Source organism: Aplidium turbinatum, chromosome 1 (genome assembly GCF_918807975.1).
Source record: "Aplidium turbinatum chromosome 1, kaAplTurb1.1, whole genome shotgun sequence".
Taxonomy (NCBI): Eukaryota; Metazoa; Chordata; class Ascidiacea; order Aplousobranchia; family Polyclinidae; genus Aplidium; species Aplidium turbinatum.
Window position 1 is genome coordinate 34,604,298 of NC_137472.1, and position 23,551 is coordinate 34,627,848.

Consider the following 23,551-nt stretch of genomic DNA (forward strand, 5'->3'; position numbering starts at 1 on the left):
GCGAAATGAGAAGAACTGGCGAAGGAACCATACAATTAAAACACCACCAGCACCTCCTGTATCCCAAAGGCAAGGAAAACCAAAAGCTAAGTGGTATCAGATTTCTTGTTCACACAAAGATTAAAGACAATATTAAAACAATTAACGGAATCTCGGACAGAGTTGCCAGTATAACCATTAAAATATCAAAGAGAAATGATCTAACGATTATCCAAGTCTATGTACCTACTTTCGCAAGCTCACAAGACGAAATAATAAATTTCTATGAGGACATTAACAAAGCAGTTCAAACAACAGCCATTACCTAGTTATTATGGGGGACTTCAATGCAAAAGTTGGTCAAGGAAATGAAAACTGTTTTGGAAAATTCTTTACCGGCCCAAGAAACGACAGAGGAAAAGATTTGATAAATTTTGCTTCAAACAACTTGAAAATAACCAACACTTGCTTCAAGAAAAAGTTAAACCGTAAATGGACATGGAAAAGCCCCAATCACCAAACGTATAACGAAATTGACTATATACTCATAAACAAACCTGAGGTAGTGCAGAACACAGAAGTCTTAAACAATGTGAAAGAAAGTGATCATCAAATGGTAAGAAGTACACTGAAAATCGACGTGCAAAAAGAAAGGAAAAAACTTCACCACTGCAAACTTCAACCACTCAAAATCAACCAAGAACAGGTCAATAACTTCCAGGAAAACTTAGAAACAGCTCTTAAAAAACAAGAAGCAACAAACACCAGTCAACTCAACAACATAGAGGAACTTTACAATAACATAACTATTCCCTTACATGAAACTGCCTCGGCATACCAAGAAGAAAAAATAATGAAGAAAAGTAAGTTATCTGAAAACACTATGCAGCTAATGAAAAAACGTAAAGCATGGAAAACAATGGACAATAATCGAAACAAAATCGAAGAGATAGAACTAAACAAACTAATCAAAAAGAACCAAAGAATGGACATTCGATCCCATAACATGACAATAATTGATGAAACTATTAAACAAGGCAGAGGATTCAATTTTGCAAAAAAAAAACTAAGTCAAGGGAAAAGCCAAATAACAGCTATAAAAGAAGAAGACGGAAAAATCATGAACAATCAAGATCGAATTGTTGAAAGAGCAAAAGAATTCTATGAAAAACTTTACAGTAGTAACAACAATCTGCAGAATCTCTCCAAAACACCAAAGTCAAAAATAGCAAACCACGAACCACCAATAACTGTTTCTGAAGTGAAACATGCTATTGATGCTCTAAAAACACAAAAAGCTCCAGGACCAGACAACATTACTAATGATCTTCTAAAAGATACTGGAGAGACCATATTGAAAAGGCTAGCTAACCTCTTCACTGAATGCCTTCAGCAGGGAAAGACTTCGGAAGCCTGGAATACTGCTATCATGATCTTGCTTCACAAAAAAGGAGATCACAAAGATCTGAACAATTACCGACCAATCAGTCTACTTAGTATTGTCCAGAGGTGGGCAGTAACTAGTTACAAAAGTAACTAGTTACTGTAACTAGTTACTTTTTGAGTAACTGTAACGGTAACTTCGTTACTATTTTCCAAAAGTAACGAAACGCGGTAACTAGTTCCTATTTTAGCACTTTTTCAACAGTTACAGTTACAAGTTACTTTTGTATTAAAATTTAAGTTTTTAATTGCCGTTTATTTCTCTGCACGTGTTTGTGTCTTGCTTTGTGCGTGTTTGCTGCGTTTTGCGCAATAATGCATTTTTCTCGCAGATGTATCGGCGCAGCTCTGCGCATGCGCGGTTTTACTTTTGTTTTGTGGTCTGGTGGAGAAGGGTTGACATATTGGCGAATTTATCGCCAAAGTCCAGAAATCTGGCGGTTTTTTAAGACGTTTAGCTTCATATTTATGATTTGGCTATTTTTTGGCAATTTATGATAACTGATTTGGCTAAATTAATTGTTTTTGGCGATTAATCAATATGTACCAAAGACAGGTAAAACATAACAATAGCCTACAACAGGGTTGAGCATTATAATAATATATTTTACATATTTACAAATGAGTTAAACAGTCAAACGTTTTCGGTTTAACTTAAGCCCTTATCAGGAACCTGAAAATATTTATAAAAATGCAGTAAATTTCAATTTCTTGAAGGTAACTAACTAACTGACTATAAGCATCAAGAAACACGCAGCGATTAAAAGCAATTTGTTGATGCTTATAGTCAGTTAGTTAGTTACCTTCAAGAAGTTGAAATTTATTGCATTTAGTGTAACGCTTGCAATGCCTCTAAAAAGATTGTCTGACATTAAAACCAGCAACAGCATTGCTGATTGCTTGCCGTTGGTGGACGTTCTTGTGGAAGCAATGCAAACCAGATTTGGTCATTGGTTCGAGGACAGCAACTTTCAGCTTGCAACTGCATTCCACCCACAATTTAGACTTATCTGTGTTTAATGCCTGATCATTAAGCGACACTGCTGAATTGAAGACCAAAATAAAACAGAACATGCTTCAAGCAATTGAAGAAGCAAACTGCTCTGCTGAAGAGGGGAGTAGCAGCGACACTGAAGTGGATGGTGGTAGGTAGAGCCACGGAGGACTTTTTGCACCACTTTAAGCAAAAACCAAGAAAAGAAAGCAATGCGCGTTGAATATGTTACAGGAGTATTTGGAAGCGGACCCTGAGGACAAGTTAAGCGGATCCAGATTCACAATTGGACCCATGAAAAAACTGTTTTAAAAACATAACACTCCCATTTCGTCAAGTGCTGCAGTAAAAATATTGTTTTCATTGCAGCACTTGTTCATCACCAGACTTTATTCGTTCATCCCCGACGCCGACACACGCTCCATCGACCTGACACTACCAAAACAGGCATGGGTGCGCCTCAACCGTCTCCGTACGGGCGTCGTGCTTTTCCGTTCAACCATGCACCAATGGAAAATGGCCTCTTCCTCCTCCTGTGAATGTGGTGCCGAGGAACAGACCGCAGACCACATCATTGATTGATTGAATAAATCTTTATCCTCGGACTGGGAAAGTTTCTTGCATAACTTAATCCTGGCAGTTTCGCATACTTGTAGACTAAAGGCTTTAAATCACTGACGCAGGCCCGGTCACCGAGATTGACAGAGTGAAGTTTCCGATTGTTGAAGTATTGTTGCCGGGAAATTATTCCATCTATTAGATGTCGCTAAATGGAGAGCAGTCCTTAACGTGCGTTGCTCAAGCGCATGCCCTGAGAGTCGAACCAGTGCCGCTTGATCTTGAAGCTTCTTCGTTCCAGAAGTGACGCGCTAACCAATTGAACTATCGGGGCGGACATCATCAATGACTGTAACAATGTAACATCTTCAAGTCACCTAACGGAGTGGAAGGTCTGCGTGTCATGAATGATGAAACCAAAGACTGGCTGCTCTCTAGTAGCCTTCCAGTGTAGTCCGGGAACATCGTGAATCTGGGGCGGTAAAAGGATAGACTCTCGGCCCTAGAGGCTCACACGACGACGACGATTTGGCAAGGACATTTTAAAGCCCAAAAGGGCAGGCCTGAGTGACGAGCACTTTGAAATGCTCGCATTTCTCAAAGGAAATAAACATATAAGCCAGTGAGAATTTTTTTTAAATAAAACCTTGTTGGTTTTGTACTTGTGCTGTTATGTTAGCATGGTTGGCTCTAACAATATATATCAAATATTGCGGTTAACCTGGACTTGCATGCAGAGCTGGCCAGGTGCAGAATTTTATGTTCAGATTTGTGAGCAACTGAAAGTAACTAGTAACTGTAACTAGTAACGGTAACTAGTTACTTTTTCAAATCGGTAACTGTAACGGTAACTCAGTTACTATTTTGGCCAAGTAACTGTAACTGTAACTCAGTTACTTTTGAAAGTAACTTTGCCCACCTATGGTATTGTCTACAAACTTTTTACCAAAATTCTTTCCTATAGGCTAGCTAATCAACTGGATGAATGCCAACCAAGAGAACAAGCTGGATTTAGAAGTGGCTACTCTACCATAGATCATCTACAAACAATCAACCAAATAATCGAAAAAACAAATGAATACAACTTGCCTCGCTGCCTTGCCTTTGTTGACTACAGTAAAGCGTTTGATTTAATACAGAACCCTGCAGTGCTACAAGCCATCAGAAACCAAGCAATTGACCAGACATATATCAATATCCTTCAACACATCTATCAAAATTGCTTTTCCTTCATCAGACTACACAAAGACTCAGCCAAATTTCAACTTAAACGAGGTGTTAGGCAAGGAGACACCATCTCTTCTAAGCTTTTCAAAGCATGCTTAGAAGAAATTTTCAAAAATTTAAATTGGGAAGAAAAAGGTATCAAAGTAGATGGCGAATACCTATCCAATCTCAGGTTTGCTGATGACATCATTTTGATATCTTCAACACCCAATGAACTCCAAACAATGTTGACTGAACTCGACGAGACAAGCAAAGAGGTCGGTCTCAAAATGAATTTGACTAAAACACAAGTTATGTTCAATCACCATGTCAAAGGAAATCAAAACATTACATTAGATGGAGCCAATCTCCAAAACGTGAACAAATACACATACCTTGGCCAAATAGTAACCACATCACCTGATAAAGAAGAAGAAATTAAAAGAAGAATTACACTTGGTTGGCAGGCATTTGGAAGAGCGAGCTCAATATTTAAAAGTAAATTACCGATCTCAATGAAAAGAAAAGTATATAATCAATGCATTCTCCCAACAATGACATACGGAGCAGAAACATGGAACTTTACGAAAGCACTAACACTCAAACTACGCACTGCGCAACGATCACATGAAAAAGTACTCTTAGGCATTACATGGAAAGACAGGAAACCAGCCAAATGGATACGACAACAAACGCAAATCAAAGATATCATTCAAGCAATAAAAAGTTTAAAGTGGAATTGGGCAGGACACATCATGCGAACAACTGACAACAGATGGACAAGAAGAGCTACTAACTGGATACCGCTTGACAATAAACGCAAAAGAGGGAAACAGAAAACAAGATGTCGAGACGAACTCTACCAATTCGACAAACACTGGACACAAACGTGCAAAGACAGACAAAATTATAAAGATATGGGGAAGGCCTTCGTTCTGCAGTGGAACAACAATGGCTGACAATGATGATGATGATATTTTGACAACTACGTCACCTCAGTGAAGTTGATAGAATCACTGAAGAAAAATCAAGTCCTTGCATGCAGGACAGTTCGACCCAATAGAAAAGAGCTCCCAGTACACACTCTTGCTTCCGTTAAGCAACTGGTCCGTGGGCAGTTTCACCACAGAGTGGCAGAGGGTTTGGTTTATTACAAGTGGGTGGACAGGAAAGCAGTCCACAATTCACATGCTGTCCAACTTCCATGGGACTGAACCATCATCCCTGCCAAGGCAATTGAAAGACGGCTCAAGGTAAGAATTCGAATATCCTGTGGCCACCAAAGAATATAATGCATTCATGGGTGGAGTTGACAAAGCTGATATGTTTTGTGCTCTCTGGCACCAACCGCAAGGCGCAAGTCTAAAAAAATGGTGACACAGGATTTTCTATGATGTGATTGATCGAACAGTCGCCAATGCTTATGTTGTTTACAGAAAGCTTGAAGAACAAAACTGCTCTTTATTGGACTTCCGCAGGCAAGTGGCACAAACTTTGCTAACCCTTGGAAGCAGCAAGTTTGGTAGGCCATTGCAGACTCTATCACCAAATATCACAAGCAACAAAAGAAGTCCAACTTATCAGAGTTCAAATCCATGCGGTTTGGAAAATCGCGGCTGCCATTGGCCTGTGTTTGTAAAAGAAAGGAGACGTTGTGAAGTATGTTCTACCAATGATTGTAAGCCTCGCCCACATTCAAAATGTTCTTAATGTGATGTATTTTTGTGCTCCAATCAGCAAAAGAACTGCTTTGTGGTATTTCATGAAGTTTAATAAAGTGTGCCATTGCCGTTTGTTTTTTTAGTTTCTGCATCATTTGGACCAACAGTATTCAGCAGTGATATGTTCGTCTATTTCTGTGTGGTTTGCTTATTCACAACATTCTGAATGTGTGTTCTTGTCCTCTCGATATCATGTACTTTTTGTTTTTGTCATTAGGCTATGCACTTTAGATTATGCCAGGCGCATAATAGGCCTACCAGTCGGGATTTGTGTCCCATTGCACAGTTTCCATGGTTACGATGGATGCACAGCAAAATCGATTTGCAGTTAAGCATTTGGGATCATAACTAACCCAAACCAATATAACGAGAAAGCTTTTAAAACAATAGAAAAATCCATGTTTTTTCTCAGGTTTGGGAAGCAGGTAATCAAGTGCCACCAGATAAATCCGCTACTGGACAACGCATAGTAGCCTATATAGGCTACTATGATGTCGTTTGAATTTGTATGAATTGATACAATGTCTCTGTAAGTTGTGCCAATTCGTTTCTAATGCGTTTATATGACGTCTTGAATCAGCCGAGATTTCGAAACTTAAATGAAAATATACGTAGTCTAGTACATTTCGAAAAAAGTATTTCAAATCTAACTATTGCAGTAGCCTACCCTCGTCGTGGTCGTCCTTCGTGGTGTGACAAGCAAACACTAACAGCCAACCACATCATATTTGGCTACCCCAAGGCAAGTATCCCATGTCTTCTCCTCCCAACGGAATACCTCTGCAAACTTTATGATCTGTCAAAAAATTACCTTCAAGTCCTTCATTCGGCTGATCACAAACTTTCTGCTTCATACGAACAACGACGGTACATCGATTTAGTTAAAATTTAAAAGCATACCGTATCACCAGTCTATGACTTACCTGGAATAATCTTTAGCCAGATCTTCTAATTCTGTATCCCAAGTGAGTTCAATCATGTTGGAGGCTTGGGGAACAACTTGTCTTCTGACTTCATTGTGTCGTTCAAGCATTTGTTGCTTTTTCACAGTATTGTAAATATAGGGAGTTAACAAAGATGCAGCACGACGGTTTCTGTTGATGAACTCTAAAACGTTAATAAACAAAAATATAATTATTTACCATAGCCTAGACTACGGTATGTGATAATGCTACTTATTTCACTTGCAATATCCGTAAGAAACTTTCTTCACGCTACCAATAGTGATCACCTTCACACCGTAAGCTTAGCATTTACGAGTGCAAGCACAGTCACAAAAATCAAATTTCTGCAATTGTTGCATGCTAACTGCTTCTTAATCTAGCACATTCGAACCAATTGTAACTTAGTATTTGTAAATAGGTGTGGGGGGGGATTTTAATATAGGATACAATATATTCGAAGACTTCAGGCAAAAAAAAATTGAAATTTTCCGCCAAAATCACGTCTACCTGGAACATTACTTTTTGCGTAAAATTGCCTCATATTGCATTGATGTCACTTTTTGTCTATAGAATTTAAAGTTCAAACATTATTTGCTACTGCATTAAAACACTTTAAATCTGTTGCAAGACAGCTTGTTAGCAGTTTTAATTTTCTGGTCTTGCTTTTATTGCAAAACATTGCAAAGTGGTCATTTCAATTTGTGCGCAAAAATGCACAGGAAATACAGATATTCCGTATTGAAGAAATAGAGAGTGGGCTACCACATTAAATTGATCCAAGGTATTGTACAGATTTACCACACAAGCATGGCCGTCAGTGCATATCATTCTTACAAAGTAGAACTTGAAACCTTCTTTTTTGATAAGATAAATCTGTAATTACTAACGAAGCTTTACAATTATACACTTGAAGTTATCAATTTAGCGCATGGGGTAGCTATAGCTATTGTCTGTTTCTTTGATTAGTTATTTATCGCATCCATTTGAATCATTGGTAAATTCAAAAGAAAATTTTTAATGAGAAGTTCATTCCCGAACCTTTAATTTATTTTTGAAGAACTGGCTAAATAACTAATAAAATACATTTATAACCATATCCAATTCTCACCTGATGTTTTCTTACTTTACGGCAAAAGGATCTTGCGACATCTAGATGGCAATGTAGGAATCTCGGTATGCGGAAAACATTTAAATAACATGATACGCAGACGACACCGTACTAATCACCATATCAAACTCGACTTTACAAAATTTACTTGACATAATCATTAAGCAAAGCGAGAACCTTAGACTTAGCTAAACGCAACGAAAACTTTCTGCATGGCAATATCAGCAAAGGAAATATAATTCCTCTATGCACATTGCACAATCAAAATACAGAATACACCAGTCTCACAAGTAAAAAAATTCAACTATCTGGGCTATGTAGTTACTTCGAATGGTCGATGTCGGGGCGATGTCAAATCAAGAATTGCACAATCCAAACAAGCTTTTATCAAAATGGCCAAAATACTGAATTCAAACTCAATCTCTCAAAACACAAAAATAAGAATCTTACAGGTGTACGTTTGGCCAGTTCTACTATTGTCTGTAAAACCTGGACTATATGTCCGCAGACAGGCGCGGATTTATGGGGGGGGCCCAGGGGCCCCCCCCCGAAATTTTGTGAAAAATTGTATGTTTCCGCATCAAATGGTTTGATATGCTTCTAAACAGCTGATATTAGTCCCTCGGCATCACAATTGATGAAAATGGTTGTTTTAATGTCTATTTTCTAGCATATCGTATATGTCGTACAGTCGTAGTATCATTGTTCATATCTGTTTAGCTTTTTCTTTCTTTTTAATTGACTTTCAAATTTTCTGGCTCCCCCCGAAAAAAACTCTTAGATTCGCGCCTGTCCGCAGATATATAAACGAAAATTAACAATGCTGAAATTTGATTTATACGGAGAATGCTGAGAATTAACTGGATTGATGAGATCACCAATGAAGAAGTGTGGAGACGCTTTGGGTGTACCCCTGGCGTCAATAGAACTGTTATAAAAAAGCAAATGAAATTGGTTTTGAAGTTTTATCTTCGGACTGACAAAGCTTTGATGGGTTATTTCTGGTAATTTCGCATACTTGTAGAGGCTTTGGACGCAGGGCCGGTTACTGAGATTGACAGAGTGAAATTTCCGATCGATGAAGTCTTGTTGCCGGGGAGTTATTCCATCCATTAGGCGCTGCTGAATGAAAATCAGTCCTTAGAATCCGTTGCTCAGGCGCACACCCCGAGAGTCGAACTAGCGTCGCTTGGTCATACGAAGTCACGCGCTAACCAACTGAGCTATCGGAGGGGGGACGAGGCACCGGGGGCATCCACGTTTGGAAATTTTAAGAATATTTTAACATGGAAAAACCAAGATTTCGTAAATTTAATAAGAACAATGGACGATCAATCGTAGGGGAAAATCACGGTAACCAACACCTTATTCCGGCATGGCCGATGATGGTGATAAACCATATCCACAAATCCATTTCGAAACTTTCACAGGCTTTTTGCTCTTTCGTGCAGAGAAGTGCATAAATATTTCTGTAATTGTTTACGTACGAATATGTGTAGACTCAAATTTTACTCTAGGTCAAAGTCCATGACGGTACTGTAACATGTTTATATCCTAATAGACCTTGTACCTTTTCGCCCACCATAAAAATAGCCCCTTTTGTAAATGTTTTTCGGATTTTGCAGATCGTAAATCAAGGTTGAAAACTGGCCATTTTTTAGCCTGGTTGGCCACCAGTTTTTTCGACTTGGCAACTAACTCAAAACTGGCCTATTCCTGACCAGTTTAGGTTTTATTGAAAGCAATTAGCTTGATGTTGCTGAAAGTGAACCTCAAAATGATAAAACTTTGCAAGATGTAACCGAATCTCTTGAATCAAACGCACCAAATTTACGTGCAAACGCAGATTCGGCCTCTGGTATTTCTCTTGACGACATTTGAACTACTGAGCAGAAAAAGTATTTTCTTTCTAAAAATCTATGGCTGCTTATTTCCGACACGAAAGACATAGGTTGCACAATGTACAGTAGCCTATGTAAAGAAGTGACATTGGCAAGGATTCATAAAAGTAAAGAGATCAGGGTAAGTATGAAGAGGACTTCTGTTAATGTAGTGGCTACAGTTGTTCCGAAATCCGATAGACAAAAATTGTTGAGAAAAAAATTTACAAACATAAAGATTCTGAAACTCATAAGAAGACTACACAGATTATGAAAAGCGAAAAGGAAAACAAGCTAGAAAAAGCTATTGACAGGAGTAGGCTACAAGTTACATGATGGTAATAACGATTAAGTGTATGCGTACAGCATACCACATTGCGCATCAACATAAACCTATATCCGACTTCCCTGACTCCAATTTATGAATGGCCCTGATATGGGTGCAACGTTACGAAGTCGCTTCACATGCACCTCGATGATCGAGAGCATTGCTGCCACGATGCGGACACAAGTTACCTATGCAATTATAGGTCGCAACATGAACATTTCTTTGATTGTTGATGAATCAATGTCACTCTCAAAGAAATAATGCTTGATTGTAGATGTGCGCAGTAGCCTATATGTGATAATGAATCTGCAGAATACATATTTTTGAACCTTACATTTATTGAGTTCCATTAGGGATAGGGGATCTCTTGACTAAGGAGCAGCAGGCCAGCGATTCTCCATCAAGCATCAATTCAATATTTTTTTTTTAATATTTTTGAATCTTTGTAAACTTGATGGTCAAGATTCGGTTTCTGTTATGAAGCAATTATGAAAGTACTGAGAGAGAATGGTTCCACTGAAGCTTATTTGAAACAACATTTGATTTCCTTTACATCTGACGTTGCGTCTGTAATGCTGGGTACCAAAAGCGGAGTTGGGGCCAGAATGAAAGAAGTTTTTCCAAACATAATTTTGTGGCACTGTTTGAACCACCGGTTAGAATTAGCTGTATCTGATACAATTGACACAGTAGATTGATTTTATCACGTACAGGCATTTTTTGACAAAATTTACGGTAGCTATTTGAGATCTGCGAAGTTGCATCAGAAACTGAGCACCATTGCAACAAAGTTCGATGTCGAGTTGAGGAAAGTGGGTAAAATTTTCAGTGTACGTTGGGTTGCGTCCTCACATCGTGCTATCAATGCTCTGTGGAATAGTTTCCCAGCATTACTTCACAACCCTCTCAGAAAGGAAGAATATTAGAGCAACAGATCGGACCATGTTCAGAGGTCTGCATCAAAATAACCACCAAGGAATTTACAGAAGATCTGGCGCTTTTAAAAGATTGTCTTCGACAATTATCGCTTTTGTCAGAAACTCTCCAGACTGAGAATATCAACTTCGTAGTAGCTAGTCGTCATGTAAAATGGACTGTTAATTCTCTATTTCAAATAAAAAAAAAAAGGTGTTCAAGAAGGAATGTATTCGTTTGATGAAGTTGTTAACTTGAGTCCTGGAAGTACAAAAAACTACTCTACATTAAAGGCATAACGTTGGACCAGTTCAAAGCTCGACGTAGAGACTACCCTTCTTTTGATCGTAATCGGTTTATTCAAGCTTTGGTTGACAACATTGGAAGCAGGATGGTGAACACCAACACTGAAAATTATGTGAAGAGCTTGGAAATTATTGTAGCCTACTAGAGTTGTGGCCTCCTGCAATCGAAGTTCCATGGCAAAAAGGGGAGCAGAGATTACGAGAAATAGAGGAGAGATTTCATGTCATCACCCCTATTTTCGATTGTACGTTGACAAACCTTGCCATATAGTCTACCAGATACGATAAAGTTGCTCAAAAACGCATTCCTAAACATAATTGCTATAAGTTCTGCTGAAGCCCAACGTGGATTTTCGCAAATGAACTGGGTCATCACACCGTTACGATCACGGCTGACCATATCACTTGTTTCAGCATTGTTGTTCATCAGCATCAATGGACCACCTCCTCATTTATGGAATGGCACTGCGGCGACTCAGAAGTGGTTGCAGACTCATCGAACGGCTGTGGATACTCATGTTAAGCATTCTAAACTGTCCACATTGAATGAACTCAAACTTGTGTAAAAACTGTTTGCTGGCAAAAATTAGAGACTGTCGTGGTGCTTATAACTTAGCCTGTAAAACCAAAGACCTGGCAGACAGGCTATTTGCTTTGTATGATCTCGTTTGCACCAACTTGGAATATGCTTTTACTGTATTTGGAGTTGCTTAAACTGTTCGTAACTAAATGAGATTTTAGTGCAACCTTTTTCTGTACTTCAAGCTATGTTTTAACATGGGCTGTTTTTCGATATGATGTTCAGAATTAAAAACAAACTGAACAGTGTTTCATTTTAACTAAGGTAAAGATTGTTGGCTAACCTACATCGATTACTTATACATACTTTGTCTATAACAACACAGCTGGGTGTTAATAGGCCCCCCCCCCAAATAAAATTTTAAGAATACACCCCTGTTCGGTAGGTATATAAAACAAGCGGTATAAGGATTCTTCGAAGAGTAATCTCAAAAAGTGCAATATCGACTCCACAATCTGTGAGGAATCCACAGAGGATAGGCCGCATTGGAGATCGGTCATTCATGAAGGTGCTGCCACGTTTGAGAAGAGCAGATCTCAAAAGTTAAAAGAATAGGCTGCAAAGAAAAGAACGTGAATTACACCCACAACCAGCTGTCCCAAAAGATCTTAAATGTCCCAAATGCAACCGAACTTTTAAAGCCAGGATTGGACTCATTAGTAATTTGAAAACTATTTGTTAGCATTTTATGCGAAGACCATCATCTTCGAAGACAAGCGACAGCCACCATCGGTTAAATCAGTTATCACAACAAAACAAGCCCAATGCAATTTTTTTTTTTAAAGTACTTTATGGAGAGAGGTCTTGCTAATTTACGGCGACTTAAGTATAGGCTAACCAGCTTCAGACAAACTATTTGCATTTATGCCATACTTTTGAGCAAGTGCGTAGTCATGCGCACAAATCTTATTGACATTTTGTCGTATTTTAGTGCAAAATCTAGACCAGAACAATGTTTGCGGCAGTCTTATGACATAAACGAATGTATTTTCAGACGAGTCAGTTCAATCATAAACAGTTAAAAATCGATTTCGATCAGCTAGGAGCTAGATCAATGGTTCTCAACCAGTGGGCCATAGAAGCATTTTAAAGTGGGCCACACACATATTTAAAAAATTGAGAGATTTATTGAAACATTTTTTTTCATTTTTCTCACTATAGTTAATTTTACACTTGTGTGCTTGTTTAGTAGTTTTGATTTTAGCAGCAAAGAATGATGATGCTGTTTTTAGCTACAAAGTGGCAATCATTATTCTAATTATTGCCACACACAGTCTTACATCAACTCAGTTTTTACAACACTTTATGGTGTAATAGTCTACTTTGTGGTTACAAATAAGGCATCTTTGAAAGCGGTCGCCTACTTGAACTTCTACAGAACCTCTTTTTACTACAACCTTTTCAATTTAACTTTATGAAACTACCGACATTGCATCTTGCTCCCAGCTCTTGGTGGTTTACAGATACATGACAGAAAAAGACCTAAATGACAATTTCCCGTTTTGCTCTGCATTAGAGACCAATGTTAGAGCTGTTGATGTGAGGGAAAGGTTGGCAGCGTTTTTTGACCATGAAGGACTCGGTTTGGTAAATGTTTGCGGTATATGCACTGATGGTGCTCCTGCCATGTTAGGAGCTAGAAGTGGCCTACAAACATCAGTTGGTAGTCGTTTACCTCATGCCGTCTCAATGCATTGCATGATACACAGACAAGCCCTTGCATCGAAAACTCTTTCAGAATGTCTTCAAAATGTTCTGAACACAGTTATCAAGACGGTAAACTTTGACAATAATGGAACATTAAACACACGGGTATTCAAAAAATTATGCTAGGAGATAAATGCTGAATACCGTACTTAAATTTACTTCACTGTACCCTGGTTCGTTAGCTGACCAAGGGTAATGTTTAGCAAGAGTTGTTGAACTATGGAAAGAATTAAAAGAATTTCTGAACATGCAGGGAAAGTACGAATTGGAATTTTTCTTTAGGGATAGTACCTTCATGTTTAAACTTGCTTATCTGGTTGATATTTTTGACCAATTGAACCGCTTAAATCTCCTCAAGCTATAAAGAAGGAATACAACTGTAGCCTACTTGACTTTATCGACCTTCTAAATGCGTTTGTGCAAAAACTTGAAACTGGAAACGAAAAGCTGTGAAGGGAGATTTTGCAATGTTTGAGACCATTTCATCTGTGATTGAAGATAACTTGGAGATAAATTTATCGTCTGAAATATTGCAGCATCTTGTCAGTCTCCGGAAGAAAAAAAAAACATGAATTTACGACTCTACTTGTAAAGATATATTTGAGACCTCATCAATCTGCAAATTTTGGGCAAGGATGTGTTCTTCTTATCAGCGTATCGGTAAAGAATGTATAAAAATGCTGCTGCCTTTCAGCAGTGCAGTACGTATTTATTTAAAGCAGGTTTTTCTACTTTGGTGCAGATGAAGTGCTAAATTGAATGGCTAGGAACCATCTTGAAGTGGAAGATGGTGTGCATTGTGCGCTATTTTCAACTCCTCCAAAAATTCATATGTTGCTTAACAATGTTCAGGAGCAAGCCACTCACTAATGATCGGTTAAATAAATAATCCGCTTTGAAATATGTTCTGCTGATTTTTGTTTATAAACCTATTTTGTAGTTTTTTTTTATCATATAAAAACTTAATGGGCCACAGAATTTTTATGCAATGAAAAATGGGCCACGAGAGAAAAAAGGTTGAGAACCACTGAGCTAGATAATATTCAGTTAAGCTTAAAGCAAACAGCACAAAACATCAAATAATGAAGGTGCGAAAGAATGAAAAACGTTTCACTCTTGCTACATTTAAAGGCATACTAAATGAAATTTTCAAACGGGAATTAAGCGTTAAAATGCGTAAACTGGACATTTAAGAATACATTTCCAAAAAAATTATCAAAAAAAATTTATTTTCTATGGCACTGGCAAGGCCCAAAGTTCAATGTTTCATTTATTTTTAATTTTTTCAAAATGACCAAATGTGGAAACACTGCTCGAGAATACGTCACTATCGACAGCAATAACAAAAGCCACGTTACCACATCTGATGTTTTGAGCAAACTGTCAGATGTTTTCATGTCAAAATCTGATGTTTTGATGTACATACATACATAGCCTACAGTTAAATCGCCCGCAGTAACAACTATTGCTCGATCAGCTGATTGCTAGTCTATGGTGACGTAGACTGTAGAGTCGCACGCTTTGCTGCTCACGCCCATTTCCGTTTTGAAAGCTCTGACAAAAGTACGCGCGGAATGCTGATCAGGCCGCAATGGGGCAAAATTTTATTGAAAATCGTTTTATGGTAGCATGTTAAACACAAAGAACGTGGAAAATCGCCAAGTCAGGTTTTTCCTTTAGTATCCTTTTAAAGAATTGATGGAAAAGACTAACAACCAAAAGCAAAATAAATGAAAAATGGCACGAAAGAGTATGGTATACAATTGTACCATCATAAGCTTAACCAAGAAACATCAACAATACGCAAAGTAAGTTATTGTTTCTTATTGGTTCAATTGACAAAAAGGTAAAGTCTGCGCTTTAATCAATAAGGCGCCTATTCTAGAAAATATAGCAAAGAAAAGAATTAACTACATCAAAGGATATCCATGAGGTAACTTGACAACTACCTGCACAAATTTTTTTTTACTGACTAAAATTGCAAAATGTAAGGGTAGATATTATCTTGAAATAAAGTAGATATTATCGTTGAACATTGAATTTCCAGGCATCGCATCCTTTGGATCTGTAATTTGGCTTCTCTCTTGCACCGGCTTGACTGGGCGTGTAGTTGTTCTCTAATACGTTAAATTGCCTATCCCATTTTTGGCATATGAACTGATAGTGACTGCATTTTTTTGTGGATCACGTTAGCCTATAGGGCAATTTTGAGTCAGTTTAGTGCGAGAATAGCTTGCCGTCCCCAGAACCCCTCCCAAATGTTTGTCGCTTTGCTTTTACAATGTATGACTTAATTATCATAATTACCTTCATAATTTGCATAAAAGTTGTCATTAATACTGCCCGCAGACAAATTTGTTTCTTGGCAACCACATAATTATTTTAGTAATTTTCTAAAGTGAACTGCTGTAAATTTTACTCTTCTTCTTCTCTCGTGTTGTCGCTATATGTCAGGGCATCCGTTGGTTAGCCACTGCCTGGTGTTGTCATCGATGGAAATTAGGCCTTCCATACCATGGGGTGGTCTGTATAGCCGGCAATCCTTGATAATGTGGGCTGCCGTCTGCATTTCGCCACACTCACAAGCAGCACTCTCTGCCAAGCCCCAGCGCAACATGTCTGCACCATAGCGTCCAACACCAGTGAGCAAACGGTTACGCCTTGATGAGGCAAGTCTAGAGAGGCCATGTCCCAGCTGGTTTTCGGACGGGGATCTGAATACTATTACAGTAAAGTAGAATACTACTACAGTAAATTTTACTGTAGCCTGCTATATGCTGTTTATAAAGTTGTATTGAAGCGGGTTCAATATCCGAAATCGCGATCTGTAACACGATAGGCTATAATTTCAAATTGGACTTTGTCATACATTTTCTTTGAACATAGATATTATTGTACACATCCTGCAACTGTACTTATAAGATATATTCAAATGGGGGAACGGCAAAAAACAATTGTTACGTCATAAGTAGTTATGGCGTAAATAAATTCGTTTGTATTATAAGACATGTAACTGAGTCGTTCATGTCAAGCATTGTTGTGGGTTTGACATCTGTCAGAAGATATTTCATTTTCTTGTTTGCGGCAGTCTTGCAACATTTTTAACGTGTTTTAGTACAGTAACAAACAATATTTGAACTTTAAAAGCCATAAACAAAAAGTGACAGCAATACAATATGGTATAGTAAGATGCAAACATTTCATGCCTGCAAGTAACTTGTTATATTCTATTGAGTTAGTCTCTTTGTACTTTGTTTGACACTAAAGGTTACCTTGACACTAAAGGTTACCATGTCCAATGTTAGATAGTAAAATGCAGTTTATTCTCTTCCAACATGCAAATCAAGTTAAAAATCTTCAGTTGGAAGCACGTGGTAACTCCACCACTACTACTGTAGAACTTCATGCCAAATACAGCAATCCAAGTTTTTTCGTCGTTGGCTTTGTACGATTAATTTGGCAATGTAAATTTTTAGTCGAGTCAAAAATAGGCTTCTAAGTCGATTAATGCCTACGTACTTGCAGTGCGCAGTTTAAAATTAAAGACAACAATATAACGAATTATATGTAGTGTAGGCCTATTGAGGAATGGGGATAGCATGGAAGGAGCATCACAGGCTACTTTGATGGCAAAGAAGTGTTTACTGATGCATCAACAAATCAGAGCCCACAAACGAATAAAACTCTGCGAAACAGCTTTGCCGTTTGCACCACATCGTGGTTTCAAACAGGAATCTTCAACTAACAACGGATAAACATTTGTTACTGATCTCTCAAAAGAACACACCCTTTGTGTACATTTTGAGCAAAGCTGAACATAAACAATTCATAAGCAATTAATCTTTGTTTGGCGGTGGTGGGATGGCGCATCGGATAAGGTGTTCGATTTCCAATCATGCAATCCCTGTTGGACTCCCAGCTTCAGCTGGTTAAATTGAAAAATACCGTTCACCTCTACCCAGGGTGTAATAAATTCGGTGGGTATAGTTGCAGAAAGAAGGCGGCCGAGAGAATGGAACTGGCCACCTTACTTCCGTTAGTGCCAATGGCTTGGTACAACGAGAACCTCATATTGGTGCAAAAGGTTGCTGACTAGGTGCCCACTGTCCAGTGTCCAGCCTCTTTTGACTTAGGGGAGAGTGGGGCTAGTCGGAAAGTTTTTTTTTTAAATTGAAATTTAAAACAATTGGTGCATAACCTGACAACTTGAAGTGGCTTAAATTATGATATATATATGGTGTACTCTATCATACAACCAAAAATAAGTATTGAGTCCATTCAGCTTTTAATGGAAATTTAAAATAAACAAACATGCAATTGATTTTTCAACTAACCCCATGCCTGGGGTTAATTGAAAAACGTAAGTTTAATGCCCACTAATGAACTGGATACTTTTTTTCAACCAACAAACATTTACATGGGGTTGTAAGCAAATATGTTTACCTGCTTTAAAATCAAAATGTAATAAATTCTACACCTAATCATCGTAAAAACATTTTTTAATAAAAGCATTGTTAAAACTTGTGATGCCGTATATATAACACTTTCCAAGTTATTCAAATTACAATTTTACAATGTATGTCTGCTTAAAACAAGTACATTGGAGCTTATACTACGGTACTTATTATCATACCACGACGATATACTCGTATCATACTACATAGTCATACTGGTATCAAACCATTTTCCAACTAACCCCACCCACTATTTTCCAACTAGCCCCATTAGCATATGACAAACTATTTTCCTAAAACATTCAGGCATGGTGCATTGGACTAAAATTTGTTTATGTAATAAAATTAATTTGCGTTCTTCTGTACGTGCTGACTGACGAAACGTCGGAAATACAAAAGCTAGTTATCATCTTTAACATCACGAGGTAACCTAGTAAATAGTCACCAGAAGAACGCAAATTAATTTTATTACCAAATGCCTGGTGAACAGTCTCTCTCTGTTTTTATTTGTTTATGTCTTAGTGTTGTAGAACACCTACAGCTGACACACACCAAAAAACTTCTGCCTATGTTTAACGATATCGACGCATAAGATGTTTTTTAGTACGCCAAAAATTTTACTTCGAAAGTAAGAAAATAGAAAATTGTCAGCCAAACAGGTATACCTTGACTCAACAAATCGAAACTAACATGGATTATGTGTTTTTATAAACTACATCACATGGTGGCAGTAAAAAATTAAAAAAGTTATCGAGAGTTAAAAAAATGATCATTTTTCAACTAACCCGCCTTCCAACTAACCCCACTCTCCCCTATCTTCTGAGACCAGTTGAAAGGCTTTCGTTAGTTCATGTTATTTAATTTTTTTTGCTTTTTGCAGCTCAGAGTACAAATTAATACTTTTTTTCTACCTCTAGATATCTTCCACACTGAATCCAAACTTTGTTAGAAACAAAAAATGACAAAATTGAAGCTGAAATGTTGCAATTATGTGAATATAGGTCACCTGCAGACAGGCGCGAATCTAAAAGTTTTTTTCGGGGGGGGCCAGAAAATTTGAAAATCCATTAAAAAGAAAGAAAAAGCTAAACAGATATGAACAATGATACTACGACATATACGATATGCTATAAAATAGACATTAAAACAACCATTTTCATCAATTGTGATGCCGAGGGACTAATATCAGCTGTTTAGAAGCATGTCAAACCATTTGATGCGGAAATATACAATTTCTACAATTTTTCACAAAATTTCGGGGGGGGCGGGCCCCCTGGGCCCCCCCCATAAATCCGCGCCTGCCTGCAGAGAAAAGCTGAAGCGATAACAAATCGTCAAAGTTTGTGTGACTTGCAGTTGTTCAGCTATCAGAATAGTAAAAAATCTTGAAAAAAATTGTTGTTATACAAAGTAAATCCTCAAAAAACGTTCATTATTTTGGAAAACAGATCTTTTTCCTTTCTGAACAGTCGTTCTTAACGTTTTTTTCTTCTTGGCACCATTCTGAAATGACTAACCAGTTCATGCATTCCTTTCTAGAATGGCTGAAGGATCAAATATAGAATCCAGAATGCGAGTTAAATGCCCGACTAACAAGACTACAGCTTATACTCTATTTTGTAATTGATTCTAGTGATTCAGCCTATAAGACAGGCCAAGTGATTCAGCCTATAAAACCAGCCTTTAAGACCAGGCTATTAACACAGGCCAACATTTTTTTTAAAAGCACGACATGTGACAGTCATTTTAAGGTAATTCGAGGGCCCTGATTTCGAAAATGCACTTGTTTTTTTTCGAATTATCTCTAGTTTTTGAAATACAGCAATTTTTTTTGCAGTTTCGAGTAGCCTATATTCATAGATTTAACGTAGTGTCGTTTAATTACATACACCAGAGGTTCTTAAACTTTTTGGGCTGCGCCTCCCTTGAGATCACTTGCAAAAATTTTATGCTCCCTTTTTCGTAAAGTTATAGGCTAAATCAATTTCAGGCTATATAAATTTTACATATTTTAGTGTAAAAAACAATTTTTATTTTATTTTGTCCGTCATACGTACTTAAATCAAAATATTGAATGGACCACAATCCACTTCTCCTCACAGTAATTTGAAGGGTGTAGGATGTATAGTCTACACTGTACACTACACTCCTACACTGTAGGATGTAGCTGCTTTTTCGAAGTCAACAATTTAATTTGTGGGTTAGTTGAAGACAACATACATCGCGTGTCAGATTCACAGTCAAGTTTGTTCTGAGCTTGTATCTTACAAAATAACGTCACAAACAGCTATTGTTAACGAACAATGCATTAAACAACAACCGAAAGATTAAGCGCTGGAAGCTGAAATCACAATTAGATCACATCACCAGTGAATAATAGTAACACAAGGCAATGTGTTACCAACATTTCTGTTTACGACTTGTACAATACAGTAACATAACCTACTATTGCAACAACTTACCGCCTTTGCGCCTCCTTAGAGAATCTTCACGCCTCTCAAAGGAGGCGTTCTTCCCAGTTTAAAAACTGTTAGGCCTACTAAGCAAAACCCATCAAGGTACGAAGGTCGAAGATCTTTTACATAATTACGGAATTTCCTCAAATAGCAACATATTTGGCCGTGTTCTAGTAGGTCATGTGCAAGTTAAAGCAATCCATAAAAAAAAAAAACTAAAACGAATCTTGCTTTGAAATCAAGTTTGTTTATTTGTAATGCTAATAAGTTTGCGGAATGGCCCGTTTCGGTGAGTCCGATCTCTATTCGGTGATTTTTTCAATTTTTTTTTTAAATTAACGGGTACCGTAGCCTAATTATCATTGCCGTTTTAGGGTTAGGGGTTAGGAGTTAGGGTTAGGGGTTAGAGGTTAGGAACTCAACGAATAGTAGCAGACCTTAACTTTAACCTAAAATCAATGCAAAAGCTGAATAAACAAATAAAATTTTCTTATGAACATTAGCCCGATTCTAATATAAGCGAAATAGTCCAAATAGGGCAGACCTCACTTATAGTAGGCTATAGCCAATGGTCGGTATTAATTTTTTTGCATCGTAATAATATAAACCTATCCAAGTTCCACGTAATCGAGTTGAATTTCAAGATTTCTTTATGTTAAGACAGTAAAATCGTAAACTGCAAAATATCCAGCTTACCGCTTTGGTTTTCATTTTGATTTTCCACAGCATTTCCTGTTCCCCATTGAAGCCCAACCAAACAGCAGTGAGTGAAAATCAACAAAAGATACATCATTATCAAATAATATTTAAGATATGGTTAGTCAAGTGTGCAAATATATTATTCTACAGCGGACAAATCTGCACAAAATTTAAGTACGCAAGATTAGCCTATTTGAGTGTACATTAGTCATTACAGAAGGCCTAATTGCATAACAAGAATTTGTATTTCGTTGGATTTGATACTGTTCGCTTCGTACAAAAAAACGATAGCTTTGTTAGCAGCGAAACGCACTACAATATCCTAACTTATTTTTCTTCTGGTTTTATTCACACTTCAAGTGGGATCGCTGGTTCAGGTTGAAGTCCTCCGCACTTATTCTGTCATTCTAAGTAGGCTATAGTCTATAATTTAGAGTTTTGTTGATTTTAGGTTAAATAGTCATAATCACCCTATAGAAATATAAACTCTCGCACGCAATAAACGTGGCGCAGGTCTGCGCAGTGCGCAATGTGCATGTTGTGGGGAAGAAAATAAATTGTATAAGATTAATATTACATGTTGTGATGAAACAGAAAGACGATGAAAATCCAGTTCAGTTTGTTTTTATTTCTGACCATCACAGCGAAATACAACACAAGACGAAAAACAGAGGTCTGGAAAGAAAGAAGCGACAAAAGGCAAAGAAAACGTAGACTTTCTCAAAAGGAAAAAAGACTCAAATCTAGTGAATCTTTCACATACAGCTCTTCGACCATGAATGCTACGGTACGCCAATCAGCATCATCAGAATATTTTTAAATAATCGTGGGTTTGGTGAAAATCGTAACTCGTGGCAGTGCCAACGCAAATATTTTTTCCTATCAACGCGACAAGTTCATTGGTTCACTGCTGTATTGTGGAAAGTTGGTCAATTACTATCACTGTATTTGACATGAATAGTTGAATAGTGAAAGGTTTGAACGTCCACCTGATGAATATTGAATAGGTATTCTTTAAATTTGACTTGAATAACATTGATAATGCTCTTTTTACAAAGTTCTATCAAGCTAGCCTATGTGTTCTGAGAAGTTGTCTTCTTAGTTTTCACATTAGTTCGGGTGGTGCCTACAGGGAATGGGATGGGAAGGCATATTTGGGGATGGAAGATGGAAACTATCAAATGGAAAGGGATAGAAGATTTGGATGATGGGATAGAAAACAGTCTTCCATCACTCCATCCCAATTCCATCATTAACTTTCTAACACGGTATTAAGTATAAGAAATGTAAAATAACTAGAATAAAGATGCCGTTTGATTACGTTTCTTTCACTGAATTAATTCGATTTTCAATTTATATTGAACAAACGCGAGTGCTGTGCGGACGGTTGTTTGAGAATGAAAAGTCGACAACATTCAGAGTGAAACAAGCATCCTCGTGAGCATAGCTTCACTTCAATCATTTAAACGCAATACATCACTTTTGAATCATTCTATTAGTGAGAAAACTTGAACTATCAAATAGCCTAGTCTGAGAAACAATAACATTATGTAGCAGCATGCAGAGCGTTTCAAAAACGAAAGCGCTAACTGCGATAATAACAATAATTTAATCAATCAAGTTTGTTTCAATAAAGTTTTACATATGGGTACGGTACATTTGACAAAAATTTGAGACAAAAATAGTAGGCTACGGTATATCAAATACAGCCTAACTTTTATCCATATCGAAGCTGCGCCTTGGAAGCACCGTTAAAAAACATTTGTTTATCTAAGATACGGTGTCCCCATCGCACAAACACAAATAAAACTAGGCGATAAAAGGAAGAGTAGGCCTAAGTTTGTCAGGCTAAAAACTCGAAACACACAGTGGACAGAACACATAAATGCAGCCGCTGGTACGCTCCACCAATCCACAAAAGAATATTAAAGGCATACTAAAGGAAAATTTCAAACCGGAATTAAGCATTAAAATGAGTAAACTGAACATTCAAGAATACATTTCAAAAACAATTACCCAAAAAAAATTGTTTTCAATGGCGCTGGCAAGGCCCAAAGTCCAGTGTTTCATTTATTTTCATTTTTTTCAAAATGACCAAAACGTGCAAACACAGCTCAAGAATACGTCATAAAGTCCAGCAATAACAAAAACCACGTTACCAATCTGATGTTTTGAGCAAACTGTCTGCTGTTTTGATGTTAAAATGTGCTGTTTTGATGTAAATACATACATAGCCTACAGTCAAATCGCCCGCAGTAACAATTATTGCGTGAT

General features: G+C 37.5%; 1 protein-coding gene across 6 annotated transcripts in view; it reads right to left on the minus strand.

Moving 5' to 3' along the window:
• Positions 1 to 21,423, minus strand: part of LOC145773869 (cysteine-rich venom protein VAR5-like) — an 87,250-nt gene extending 65,827 nt beyond the window's left edge. For 5 of the 6 annotated variants that reach the window (XM_082585012.1, XM_082585026.1, XM_082585006.1 and 2 more), the window contains exons 1-2: positions 21,275 to 21,423; positions 6,825 to 7,008 (exon numbers count right to left, since the gene is read on the minus strand). In XM_082585012.1, coding sequence (XP_082441138.1) covers positions 6,825 to 7,008; positions 21,275 to 21,371 — 281 coding nt within the window. In that variant the 5' untranslated portion in view covers positions 21,372 to 21,423. Of the gene's footprint in view, positions 1 to 6,568; positions 6,685 to 6,824; positions 7,009 to 21,274 lie in introns of those variants that run through there. The other variant, XM_082585018.1, reaches the window with a different exon arrangement.
• Positions 21,424 to 23,551: the final 2,128 nt, after the last annotated feature.